Genomic DNA, 13,947 nt, shown 5'->3' with positions numbered 1-13,947 from the left:
TGCATCTATATAAATCCATGGTACGCCCACACCTTGAATACTGCGTGCAGTTGTGGTCGCCCCATCTCAAAAAAGATATATTGGAATTGGAAAAGGTTCAGAAAAGGGCAACAAAAATGATTAGGGGTATGGAACGGCTTCTGTATGAGGAGAGATTAATAAACCTGGGACTTTTCAGCTTGAAAAAGAGGTGACTAAGGGGGGGATATAATAGAGGTCTATAAAATCATGAGTGATATAGAGAAAGTAAAGAAGGAAGTGTTATTTACTCCTTCTCATAATACAAGAACAAGGGGCCACCAAAGGAAATTAATAGGTAGCAGGTTTAAAACAAACACAAGAAAGTATTTTTTCACGCAACACACTGTCAATCTCTGGTACTCCTTGCCAGAGGGTGTTGTGAAGGCCAAGACTATAACAGGGTTCAAAAGGGAGCTAGATAGATTCATGGAGGATAGGTCCATCAATGGCTATTAGCCAGGATGGGCAGGAATAGTGTCCCTAGCCTCTGTTTGCCAGAAGCTGGGATCGGGTGACATGGCATGGATCACTTGATGATAGCCTGTCTGTTCATTCCCTTTGGGGCACCTGTCATTTGTCACTGCCAGAGAACAGGATACTGGGCTGGATGGACCTTTGGTCTGACCCAGTATGGCCGTTCTTATGTTCTTATGTTCTGGTAAGTGGGGGTGAGATTCTACCTCCGCTTGCTGTGGGTTGGTCATTCCCAGGTTCCACCGTAGCCACCGGAATATCTGGAATTATATTTACAACATATACAGGTGACAACTTCACCTCCATGCAATTATCCTCCACATTTACTTGAGGGATCTGTCCATTTTCACCTTCAATATCTATTACCTGTTAATACATATCCTCCAGAATGTCACAAGTTTGCTTTAGTGCCTGCGTTTTGTGAGCTAGCTCTGCTATTTTTACTTCTTGCCCAAACAAATATTCCTGCCCCATGGCTTCTTTTTTCACATCATCATTTTATAACCAGCCTCTTGCAGTTGTTGCTTACTGTAGCTTAAGTCTCTTGCCAAACTGTTCCTTTGATTAAGGAGTTCAGGATTTACCTCCTTTACCCTACTAAGTTGTTTTTTCAATGTGTAACTAGTCTTCTGCTCTTTGCATAAGGCTTGTTTTGCCTTCTCCAGTTGTTTTACCTTTCTTTTAAATCTTTTCCATAGGTTATTACATGCTATGTATACACAGTCCGGGGCTATTTCTTTCACCTCTTAAGCCTTTTTTTGTTTTTTTGTTTACCTTTTCCTTTTCAAAGAGGAAATACAGTAAATTTCAGGGATCTCTAGGGGCCCCAAGCACTGCAGTAGCTGGTTTTTAACTAATGCTCTCCCATGGGGTTTAATGTAGTCTCGCCCAAAGGCCTCCCAGGACCTTTGTGAGTTGAAATTGTTGCAATAAATGCCTGACTGGGTGACTTACTTTGTTCCATATTTCTTTTGGAAAAGTGGCAGGCATCCCTTCCTTGCTCCTAAAATGTTTACTGGGATTTTATTTTATTTTTAAATTGAGAAGGGCTTGTGGTGCTTACTTCTCCTTCAGCTGTGTTACAGCTGGAGTACACCGAGAGGAGGGGCAGTGACCAAGGCAACCCCACAAAGTTTTCCTTGATCCTCCGTCGGTGGTGTGGTCCAGAGGACTTTAAAGTTTGGGGAGCTTATTAACTAATATGGGGGGGGCTTGTTGCTTATTATTGACAAATCACGGTGAACCGTCCGACCCACTCTGCCACACCTGATAGGGGGCTTTTACCCATATGTGAGTTCAAGGATCTGTTACACAATTGCAATTCCTATTTTGTTGCCCTGAGCTCAGTTTTTACAACATTACACACACAGACAAACATAGAATGCAAGCAGGCGCAAGCAAAAGCAGGAAGTCTCCTGGTATGACTTTTCACCTACATATATATAATTTTTTTTCTGAAAACCTTTGATTCTTATTGGGTTTCTGTGTTTACTATGGTTGCACATGTTCTTTATGGTTTCATGTGTTTTCTATGGTCCTGGGTTTCGGCACCAAATCTGTAGCCTTTCTTTCTCTTTAACGTCAGTCACATTTCCCTGGGTTCAGCTCTGGTGGCTACAGTCTCAAGTTCAACAGAGTTGTCTCTGTTCTAGATCTTGGGCCCATAGGAACACAGGAAACCATAGGTAAGTAACACATACAATTAAAATTACAATCTTTTAGTAGTTTTATTAAAGTTGCCAATAAAATCATAAAAGTTACAGGACATATAATTCCAAATAAAGATATGTGCCATGCACGAATTATAACTATAAACATACTTACATCCTCCTAGATGGTGTTAGAGTCTGTCGGCCTTCTCAAACTCCGTCGGCCCTCACATGGATTGATTATCAATACGGGAGTGGTTCCTGCTGGAGTTTCCCAAAGGAAGCTCAATTTGCCTACTTTGGGCACCCTTTTTGATACTGGGATTCTGTCTACACTTACATTCTGCACATGTACATGACGGCATCGTCCCTCTCTTTCTTATCGGTGTGCATTCCCTGGAGACACGAAGGACCCCGAAATCTATAGGCTGGGTAGGTTGAAGTACTGCCTTTGTCTTGTGGTTTAAGGCACGTGTTAAAAGCACATTTTGTTGTTACAGCATTTTTATGATTTAAATTTAACTTTCCCACTTCTACTTTCGCAACATTACCAGTTTCTGCCTCTTTTCTTAGAATTTTAGGGCATCAGGTCATTTTTAGGTCGCCAACTTGTATCCAAGGCCTAAAATAGCTAAGCTAAAGTCTTTCAGCAGGCCTCAGCCTACAGTCTTCTTGTGTTTCAGCTTGTCTGACTTATTACCTAGTTCCTTGAAATATTGCTTAATCTTATACTATTATAATCCTATAAATCAATTCTGATTAACATATAATGAGTATATAGAATGTAATCATATCATCACACAGTAAATGAATACCAAACTAAAATCATTGGCTACACCCGATAGATGGTCGAGTTCTTTAGTACATAGGCTGGGATTCTCCTTTGCAGCCTGGAGCCACCTCCCCTGTTCACAGTCTTTGTTCTCCAGAAGTGCTTTCAGGTGTTTAGTTTTGGGGGGCGAGAGGCCAAAAGTCACGTCCCTTCCTTTATAGGGTCTTCCAGCTTGCTGGAAAGACCTTTTGTTATGACATGAGTCAAACTGTGTCCATCGTCTACAGGATCCCTCTGAGAAGCCTTCATTGTACACACGTGATAGTCCCTGGGAGTGTATTCCCCTTAATGGGCCATCAGCACTGTCTGGCTTCTTCACTGCTCCCAACCTCACAACATCTTCCAGTGACACACACCGAGGAAAACTTCATAACTTCCCATACAATGACAACACAATCAATCCACCAGGACATTATTGTTCAACAGATCAAGCCTGATACCTCACAAGGCACACTGTGTACACAACATAGCCGAATTATATCACCACGGTAAATATGGGGATGCCAGGGTACTGCTTGGAGCACAGAGGGCCACAGCACCAGACACAGGGACAGAGATGTGTGGCCCCGGGATGCTCTGAAGCTTTATTGGCCTTGCTCATGAGGAGGAGAATCAGGAACTTCACCCTGTCACCACCAGCATGAGACAAACCAACCCACCCGGATGGGGCCAATGTTTCAGCCTGGAGTCTGCCTGGCCAGCCTTCGCCACCTCCCATCCCGCACTGCTGTGTGCCCTGGCCCTCACCAGGCCCCATCCCTCACCCCCATCTGCCCTGGCCCTCAACACCTCCCATCCCCCTCCCCATCGGCCCCAGTGCCCTCGCCACCTCCCATCCGCCACCATGTCTGCCCTGCCCCTGGCCATCTCCCATCCCATTCCCCTGTCTGCCCCACCCCCCTGGCTCAGCCTCATGGAGTTTCCTTTCAAGGCAATATTGAATGAAGTAGCTGAGTCCCACCTCCCCTGCCCCTGGGCTGGTCACGGGGACAGCAGGAGTGGGCACCACCCCTCTGCAGCATGCGAGGGGTGGGGAAGAATGGGGCTATAAGAAGAGGTGCTGGGAGCTGAGAGCCCATCACTGGGGATCTGGTGTGAGCATCTAACAGTGAGTGACGGCACCTCCTGCTCCGGCACCATGGAAACCCTGGTGAGTCCCCCACCTCCTCTTGCTCCATGGAAACCCTGGTGAATCCCCACTGCCCCTCATCTCTTGCCCCAGGGCAAACCTTGTGAGTCCCTCCTGCCTCCTCTTGCCCCACGGAAACCCTGGTGAGGCGTCCCCCCTCACCTCCTGCTCCATGTAAATCCTGGTGAGTTGTCCCTGCCTCCTGCCCCATGGAAACCCTGATGAATCCCCACCACCTCTTCCTGCCCTATGGAATCCCACGTGAGTCCCCCTTTTCCCCCCCTCCTGGCCCATAGAGCCCCAAGGAAGACCTGTCTGCCATTCACACCACACCCCATCAATCTCCAGGGGGTTATCCCCTGACTCCTCTCCTGTCTGTGGCACATAAGGGGTTAGGAGATGTGGGTTGGGGGGCTCTGGGTCTGTGCCCAGGCTCAGGGGTGCTGATGCTGTGGGGTTCTGTGCAGGTGCCAGGACGGATGCCCAGAGCTGGATTCCTGCTGCTGCCCCTTCTTCTCTGCTTCGGGACAGAGACTGTCGAGAGCACCAAACCCGCGGCGCTCAGAGAGATTGTGGATCATGTAGATAAGTGAGTGAGACCCCAGTGGGGCATTTCCCATCTGGCTGTGACCCCTGTGACCTCCCCAGGGGGAAATGGCATTGGTGGCTCAGTGCATGGCATAGCTGGGAAGAGTGATTCGGGGGTACAGGGGGAGCTGGGGCTTGGAGCTGGGAGGGTGATTCTGGGGTACAGGGGTGTGGGGGTCTCATTACTATTGTGAAAAACTGGTTGGAAACTGGAATTCCAATTCCCTCAGAAATTCTGAAATTTCTATTTTCTTTTCAGTCCGAAGTGGTACTAAAATTTGAAAACTTCTATGGATTGGGAATTCCAAATTTTGTTTTGGAAAAATTAAAAATAGATTTCAGTTGGACCATATCTGAATATTTCATTTCAGTAAGATCAAAATATTTCCATTTCAGCTATATAATATAATAAAATATAATATAATATAATATATAATATGAAAGTCCAGATGTTTTCACCTGTATATTATAAACAGCAATATAGAATCATAGACTTTAAGGTCAGAAGGGACCATTATGATCATCTAGTCTGACCTCCTGCACAATATAACAAAAGTAAAAAAAAATAAAGTCATAACCAAATGTTTCAATATAAACAAATTGTTCTGATCATTTTGCATCCGAAAATTACACAAAATTGATGTATTCCCTTGGAACGTTCAGATTTTGTTGAATCAGCCTTTCCCTAAGGAAAACTGCTCTGTCAGAAAAATTTTGAGCAGCAGTAGTCATGTGCTTGCTATACACTCCCTTTGGAATAAATGAGGACCAGATACCTTGCACCCAAGACTCTTTAAAGAACTGGCCTGTAGGATAAGTGCCCCTCAGTATTATCAGGGTGAGGAGGTTAGATTTGGACATGGGAGGCTGAGCATTAGCATGAATATTCATGATAGTGCTCTAATAGGAAAACCACCATGAACCTGGCTTCATTCTCACCCTCTGCTCCGGAGGTTGGGGGCTGCAGAAGGGGTGGGGGGTGGGGGCTCAGCTTAGAGGATAAAGATCTGCAGGGCTAACCCTGCCCCAGAGGTGACATTTGTGCTCCCCCAAGCCTATGCTGTGTCCACCCAGAACAAGATTCCCTCCCAGTAGATGGTAGCTAAGGCGAAGGTGCACTGGGCTGGGAACCAGGAGCTCTGCTCCCAAGTCTGCTGTCTAGTGCACATCACAGCCCTTGTTACTCATTTGTTACCTGCACACTCCACCACCCTTTACCCTTCCGTGGGCTCAAGGTAACCTTGTTAATTTAGGCACCCCCGTGCTTTCCCAGTTCCTAGGGCTCAGGGAGTAATTTTCTGCAGGTTTGCGGGGCCTTTTACCAGTGAAAGAGCCTTGCCCAGTCATATCCTTAACCTCTATTTATGAACAGCTACCAAAACAGAATATACAGGGGAAGCAGATGATGCTCACCACTCCCAATAAGGCAGACGGACTTTTCCTGGTGGCCAGTGAGTGTCAGGTCATCTGGGGCTCCAGCTGCAGCATTGAGGGCTGGCACGGTGCTGAGGGCTAGCGGCTCTGATCTTGGGCTGTGCCTTGGAGTTAGCGTCCAAAGAACTTCCTTACTTTTGGACCCCAGTTTATATAGTGAAACTTGAGTCCTGCTTAGCTGTACCTTTCCCAATGGTAAACTAAAATACTACAAAATTGTGTTTTTCACCAACCCTAGCCCATTACAAAACAATTTTTTACCCAATCAGACCCCACCAGCTTAGTTGATTTAAATCTTGCAAAATTAGTTATGCACCAGACAGAAACCATCCAAGAACCAGACAGAGACCATACAGATAAACAATAGAGAAGTGGGGGACTATAAGGGCAAAACAATAGAAGTATCAATTGAACAATGACAGCTGCTAATAAATGGTTTCTTGCCAGACCGCTGAACGCTGTCAAACAAAGTTTTCTTTAAAGATCTTAAGAGCTGGTGATGGTGGGGACTATTAGGACAGAAATGCCTCCTTCACAGCCCAATGTTACATTGTTATTTTATAACGTATAGGGGATGTGAGGACATGACTCTCTGTTTCCTGGCTCCCGCCGCTAATTGCCGAAAAAGGCCTCAGACCTTGCAGATTCATGCCCTGTCCTCAGCCAGCCATGAGCCCCCCCGACCCTCCCCAGTTCAGCTGCACAAGGCCACTTCAGGCAGAGGTGGGACGAGAACCCAGCTCTCTAAGAGGGCAGACACAGAGCTTTTCCCAGGGAATGTGTCACATATAGGTGCCATTTAACCAAAGTCAGTCCCCTCCCAGAGCTGGGGGGAGAAATGAGGAGCCCCCATCTCCAGTATTCTTCAGCTTGCCAGCAAATCGCTGTGTGTCCCGGGGCCAACTGTGTGTCACGTCCCTCTCTTGGGGTGGCTCCGCATAAAAGCTCCAGTTTGCTCCTGGAGCTCAAGCGGTAACGCTCAGCCCTGGGGAGCTGACGGACCAAATCTCACACCGTGCTGATGATCCCCGGCGGGCACCTCTGGCAGTTTCTTCTTAAAACCACCCTCCAAGTTTATTTCATTCTCCCAGGGAGCAAACATCCCTCGACCCGGGCTGGAGCCCTGAGAGCCTAGAAGCGGCCAGTGACAGCACCATGTGCGACCCAGCCCAAGTTTGCCGCTCAGAGCTGGGGGCAGAGCTGTTCAGAGCCCCACATCTCCTGACTGCCCTTCGCTTTGCCTTCCCTTAGGGATGGGTTGGCTGTTGAATATGCCTTCGCCGTCAGCCTGGAGAAAGCCACTTGTGAGAATCCATCTGGTCTGGAACAGGTGCTGCCCAGGAACAAGCTGCAGGACATGCAGGCGGCCATCAAACAAGAGGGCGGCCTGCAAGACCCAGACAAAGGAAACATTGTGGCTGCCTGGATGAAGAACAGCCCCGTTCAGAAGCTCCTGGTCCGGACCTACAACGAGAGAAGCTGCCTGATCTTCTTCACCATCCACTCGCCCTGCGCAGGGACGTGCCAGCTGGTGAAGAGGCCCCGCAACATCCTACAGATGGTGAGCGACACCTTCCGCCCCATCGACAACAACTACAAGGCCTTTGTCTTCCGGCAGATCTACCGGCAGGACCGGGACCTGGGTCCCAAAAGCCTGCTGGAGGCCTGGCACCGGCTGCCCAATGTGCCCCTGCTGCGCTGTGACACCAATGGCTGCAGGGACTGCAGAGGAAACGACCCCAAAACTGACACCAACGCCTGCCTGGATGAGCTGCAAGCCATGAGGCAGCCTCTGCACCCACCTGGCAGGGGGCAGGAGAGAGAGCAGGGGGAAGAGGGGAGAGCAGAGGATGTAGGGGAGAACAGGTGGCACCTTCGGAGGGCTGGGGAGATGGTGGGGCAGGGGGCACCATTGGAGGTTTCGGTGGATGGCAGGGCAGAGGGCTCTGTCGTAACCCTGGGGGAACGGCCAGACATTGCGCTCCCTCAGAAGCGTTGGAAACGGCGGTGCGGGTGGCAACAATGGCAGCAAGGGAAATGGTGTGGTGGGGGGCAGAAAGGGCAATGGGGTAGGAGGCGCCTTCAGAGGGCTGGGGAGATGGTGGGGCAGGGGGCACCATTGGAGGGTTCGGTGGATGGCAGGGCAGAGGGCTCTGTCGTAACCCTGGGGGAACGGCCAGACATTGCGCTCCCTCAGAAGCGTTGGAAACGGCGGTGCGGGTGGCAACAATGGCAGCAAGGGAAATGGTGTGGTGGGGGGCAGAAAGGGCAATGGGGTAGGAGGCGCCTTTGGAGGGCTGGGGAGATGGTGGGGCAGGGGGCACCATTGGAGGGTTCGGTGGATGGCAGGGCAGAGGGCTCTGTCGTAACCCTGGGGGAACGGCCAGACATTGCGCTCCCTCAGAAGCGTTGGAAACGGCGGTGCGGGTGGCAACAATGGCAGCAAGGGAAATGGTGTGGTGGGGGGCAGAAAGGGCAATGGGGTAGGAGGCGCCTTCAGAGGGCTGGGGAGATGGTGGGGCAGGGGGCACCATTGGAGGGTTCGGTGGATGGCAGGGCAGAGGGCTCTGTCGTAACCCTGGGGGAACGGCCAGACATTGCGCTCCCTCAGAAGCGTTGGAAACGGCGGTGCGGGTGGCAACAATGGCAGCAAGGGAAATGGTGTGGTGGGGGGCAGAAAGGGCAATGGGGTAGGAGGCGCCTTCAGAGGGCTGGGGAGATGGTGGGGCAGGGGGCACCATTGGAGGGTTCGGTGGATGGCAGGGCAGAGGGCTCTGTCGTAACCCTGGGGGAACGGCCAGACATTGCGCTCCCTCAGAAGCGTTGGAAACGGCGGTGCGGGTGGCAACAGTGGCAGCAAGGGAAATGGTGTGGTGGGGGGCAGAAAGGGCAATGGGGTAGGAGGCGCCTTTGGAGGGCTGGGGAGATGGTGGGGCAGGGGGCACCATTGGAGGGTTCGGTGGATGGCAGGGCAGAGGGCTCTGTCGTAACCCTGGGGGAACGGCCAGACATTGCGCTCCCTCAGAAGCGTTGGAAACGGCGGTGCGGGTGGCAACAATGGCAGCAAGGGAAATGGTGTGGTCGGTGGCAGAAAGGGCAATGGGGTAGGAGGCGCCTTCAGAGGGCTGGGGAGATGGTGGTGCAGGGGGCACCATTGGAGGGTTCGGTGGATGGCAGGGCAGAGGGCTCTGTCGTAACCCTGGGGGAACGGCCAGACATTGCGCTCCCTCAGAAGCGTTGGAAACGGCGGTGCGGGTGGCAACAATGGCAGCAAGGGAAATGGTGTGGTGGGGGGCAGAAAGGGCAATGGGGTAGGAGGCGCCTTTGGAGGGCTGGGGAGATGGTGGGGCAGGGGGCACCATTGGAGGGTTCGGTGGATGGCAGGGCAGAGGGCTCTGTCGTAACCCTGGGGGAACGGCCAGACATTGCGCTCCCTCAGAAGCGTTGGAAACGGCGGTGCGGGTGGCAACAATGGCAGCAAGGGAAATGGTGTGGTGGGGGGCAGAAAGGGCAATGGGGTAGGAGGCGCCTTCAGAGGGCTGGGGAGATGGTGGGGCAGGGGGCACCATTGGAGGGTTCGGTGGATGGCAGGGCAGAGGGCTCTGTCGTAACCCTGGGGGAACGGCCAGACATTGCGCTCCCTCAGAAGCGTTGGAAACGGCGGTGCGGGTGGCAACAGTGGCAGCAAGGGAAATGGTGTGGTGGGGGGCAGAAAGGGCAATGGGGTAGGAGGCGCCTTTGGAGGGCTGGGGAGATGGTGGGGCAGGGGGCACCATTGGAGAGTTCGGTGGATGACAGGGCAGAGGGCTCTGTCGTAACCCTGGGGGAACGGCCAGACATTGCGCTCCCTCAGAAGCGTTGGAAACGGCGGTGCGGGTGGCAACAATGGCAGCAAGGGAAATGGTGTGGTGGGGGGCAGAAAGGGCAATGGGGTAGGAGGCGCCTTCAGAGGGCTGGGGAGATGGTGGGGCAGGGGGCACCATTGGAGGGTTCGGTGGATGGCAGGGCAGAGGGCTCTGTCGTAACCCTGGGGGAACGGCCAGACATTGCGCTCCCTCAGAAGCGTTGGAAACGGCGGTGCGGGTGGCAACAGTGGCAGCAAGGGAAATGGTGTGGTGGGGGGCAGAAAGGGCAATGGGGTAGGAGGCGCCTTTGGAGGGCTGGGGAGATGGTGGGGCAGGGGGCACCATTGGAGGGTTCGGTGGATGGCAGGGCAGAGGGCTCTGTCGTAACCCTGGGGGAACGGCCAGACATTGCGCTCCCTCAGAAGCGTTGGAAACGGCGGTGCGGGTGGCAACAATGGCAGCAAGGGAAATGGTGTGGTCGGTGGCAGAAAGGGCAATGGGGTAGGAGGCGCCTTCAGAGGGCTGGGGAGATGGTGGGGCAGGGGGCACCATTGGAGGGTTCGGTGGATGGCAGGGCAGAGGGCTCTGTCGTAACCCTAGGGGAACGGCCAGACATTGCGCTCCCTCAGAAGCGTTGGAAACGGCGGTGCGGGTGGCAACAGTGGCAGCAAGGGAAATGGTGTGGTGGGGGGCAGAAAGGGCAATGGGGTAGGAGGCGCCTTTGGAGGGCTGGGGAGATGGTGGGGCAGGGGGCACCATTGGAGGGTTCGGTGGATGGCAGGGCAGAGGGCTCTGTCGTAACCCTGGGGGAACGGCCAGACATTGCGCTCCCTCAGAAGCGTTGGAAACGGCGGTGCGGGTGGCAACAGTGGCAGCAAGGGAAATGGTGTGGTCGGTGGCAGAAAGGGCAATGGGGTAGGAGGCGCCTTTGGAGGGCTGGGGAGATGGTGGGGCAGGGGGCACCATTGGAGGGTTCGGTGGATGGCAGGGCAGAGGGCTCTGTCGTAACCCTGGGGGAACGGCCAGACATTGCGCTCCCTCAGAAGCGTTGGAAACGGCGGTGCGGGTGGCAACAATGGCAGCAAGGGAAATGGTGTGGTGGGGGGCAGAAAGGGCAATGGGGTAGGAGGCGCCTTCAGAGGGCTGGGGAGATGGTGGGGCAGGGGGCACCATTGGAGGGTTCGGTGGATGACAGGGCAGAGGGCTCTGTCGTAACCCTGGGGGAACGGCCAGACATTGCGCTCCCTCAGAAGCGTTGGAAACGGCGGTGCGGGTGGCAACAATGGCAGCAAGGGAAATGGTGTGGTGGGGGGCAGAAAGGGCAATGGGGTAGGAGGCGCCGTTGGAGGGTTGGGGAGATGGTGGGGCAGGGGGCACCATTGGAGGGTTCGGTGGATGGCAGGGCAGAGGGCTCTGTCGTAACCCTGGGGGAACGGCCAGACATTGCGCTCCCTCAGAAGCGTTGGAAACGGCGGTGCGGGTGGCAACAATGGCAGCAAGGGAAATGGTGTGGTGGGGGGCAGAAAGGGCAATGGGGTAGGAGGCGCCTTCAGAGGGCTGGGGAGATGGTGGGGCAGGGGGCACCATTGGAGGGTTCGGTGGATGGCAGGGCAGAGGGCTCTGTCGTAACCCTGGGGGAACGGCCAGACATTGCGCTCCCTCAGAAGCGTTGGAGATGGGGAGGTGGGTGGCAAAAAGGGCAGCATGGGAAATGGTGGGGTGGGGGGCAGCGTTGGGGGCGTGGGGGATGGCGTGGCTGAGGGGGCCGCTGGGGGGTTGGGGAGATGGCGGGCCATGGGGTGCCGTCGGGGATAGGGGGGATGGAGGGTTAGGAGGCTCCATCGGAGGGGTGGGGGGGGTTACGGCGCAGCGGGCACTGTCAGGGTTTGGGGCACTCAGCACCGTTGGAGTGTTCGGGGACATGGGTGGGATGCAGGGGATTAGGGGGCGGAGTAGGACATTTCTTCTCTCAAGGCCTTTAATTTTGAGGAGTCCCCCCCCACCCTGAATGATTAACACCAATAAAAGTGTCAGAGCATCCTGGGGCCTCCTGTCTCTGTCCATGTGTCTGTCTCCCTCCCCTCTGTCTGAGCGTCTGGACTTTACACAGCATGGGACGCCTCCCTGGCAGTGCCCCCTTCATTGGGCCAGGCCTGGGCCCCCACTTTTTGCCTGGGGCTCCCCCTGAGGCCAGACCCTGGCACAGAGCTCACCCCTTTGGGAGCCAGGCAGGGCAGCCTTTGCCAGACACCCAGCTCGCTATGGATCACCCTGGCCATCTGCTGCCATCTGCTGGTGATGTGAGGTAGACACACGAAAAACACACTGGGCAGACCCCAGTTTGCACGTTTCCTGCCGGCCCCCCGCTGGCTGGATCCGACGGGAGGGCAGCTCAGCGGGTGCTGAGAGGGGGTCGGGGCAGATCTGCCCTGTGGGCTCTGGAAGGGTCCATGAGATTGGCTGGCACGTGCCACACCACAAAAACTGCTGGGCAAAGTGCTCTGGCTCCAGCACTGGGCGCACGTCCACCTGCAGTGGGACGTGTAGGTGCCCCATCGCCCCACGGGGACCTGCAGCTCCCGGACTGATGGGACGAGGCTCCAGTCAGTGGCTGGAGGCTCTGAGGTGCTGCGCTGGGGGTGGAGGATGGGAACAGGGGGCAGGAGAGCCAGTTAGACAGAAACCTGGGCCTGCCCTGGCTTGGTGAGTCATACAGGCCTGTTCATTTCATCAGCTTCTCTTCTTGAGCCAGATTCACCTGCTCGTTAACCAGGCAGGGATCCTCTGGTGTGGACAGGTGTGTGACAAAGGCCACGGCTAGGGTCAGGTGCCTGTCGCTAAAGCCCGTGCTTCATAAGACAATTCAGAGGAGAAGAAACAGGTTTCTGTTCCGGGAAGGCAGCTCTAATCAAACACAAGAGAAACTTGATAAAGCTTTAAAATCTGGGCATTGTGCAGGGAAGGGATTGTAGCCAGGGCTGGTGCAAGGATATTTTGCGCCCTAGGTGAAATTTCCACCCCCCCCACCCCGACAACCTCGGAAAACGAGTAATTAGCATTATAAACAGCCTGTCAGAATGGGTAACAGCTGTTGTAATGTTTCTTTTTTACCTTTAAGGCATTTCAATTGTTTGCCATTGCTCTGATGGTGTCCCATTCAAAGTCTTACTATTGTGCAAAGCTAAACAATTGAGCCTTGTATTGCACCACCAGCCAGGTTAGGCAGGGTGACAAATCCCCCTTGCCCCAAAGGGCCATTATCCCCTGGTGACTAATTTCTACTCCAAGTCTGTAAAGCAGACTTTTAAGGTAAATACATGATTCCTTCAATATTACCCATGCATGCATCTCCCCGCCTGCCCCTGCTGCTGCGGAAGCTGCTGCTGCCCTGGGCTCGGGCCGCCCGGCTCCCCCTGAGCGGCGCCCGGTTCCTGCTGCTCTCGGCTGGCAGGTGCGGGGCCCCAGCTGAGCCCAGCCCCTTGCGTCTCCCCCGCGCAGCACCCCCACCCGCGCCCTCCAGGGCGGCCTCAGCAGCAGCGGCCGGGGAGCCTGAGAGGAGGAGTGGCCCCGGGCAAGCGGGGGGAGACTCCGAGATGAAGAGGCTGCTGGCCCGAGCACTGGAGACTGACAGGTACCTGCCCCTAAGTAATAGTGTAAAAAAAATGTTTGGCCACCGCTTTTTGGTGCCCCCAAATCTTGGCGCCCTGGGCGGCTGCCTAGTTTGCCTAGTGATTACTCTGGCCCTGATTGTAGCAATCAGAAGGAATTCTATTTCATGGAAAATTACAAGGATCGCTAAAAGAAAAGGAGTACTTGTGGCACCTTAGAGACTAACCAATTTATTTGAGCATAAGCTTTCGTGAGCTACAGCTCACTTCATCGGATGCATACTGTGGAAACTGCAGAAGACATTATATACACAGAGACCATGTGTATAAAAGATCTTCTACACTTTCCACAGTATGCATCCGATGA

The 13,947-nt window shown here is 53.8% G+C and overlaps 1 protein-coding gene across 1 annotated transcript; it reads left to right on the top strand.

The window, feature by feature from the left end:
• The first annotated feature begins 4,058 nt into the window (after positions 1-4,058).
• On the top strand, positions 4,059-13,525 carry LOC141976854 (uncharacterized). The gene is made up of 4 exons (XM_074938019.1): positions 4,059-4,126; positions 4,573-4,694; positions 7,379-8,167; positions 13,471-13,525. The coding sequence occupies exons 1-4, from the start codon at positions 4,115-4,117 to the stop codon at positions 13,523-13,525; spliced, it is 978 nt and encodes a 325-aa protein (XP_074794120.1). The 5' UTR covers positions 4,059-4,114.
• The last annotated feature ends 422 nt before the right edge of the window (positions 13,526-13,947 follow it).

This window comes from Natator depressus, chromosome 23 (assembly GCF_965152275.1).
Source record: "Natator depressus isolate rNatDep1 chromosome 23, rNatDep2.hap1, whole genome shotgun sequence".
Lineage (NCBI taxonomy): Eukaryota > Metazoa > Chordata > Testudines > Cheloniidae > Natator > Natator depressus.
Note: the sequence above shows the minus strand (reverse complement) of the source record. Positions and strands in the feature narration are given on the sequence as shown.

Coding starts and splice junctions, on each gene's coding strand:
- LOC141976854 (XM_074938019.1), top strand. Junction 4,695..7,378: donor ATTGTGGATCATGTAGATAA/GTGAGTGAGACC, acceptor GCCTTCCCTTAG/GGATGGGTTGGCTGTTGAAT. Junction 8,168..13,470: donor CAATGGCAGCAAGGGAAATG/GTGTGGTGGGGG, acceptor TCCCCCGCGCAG/CACCCCCACCCGCGCCCTCC.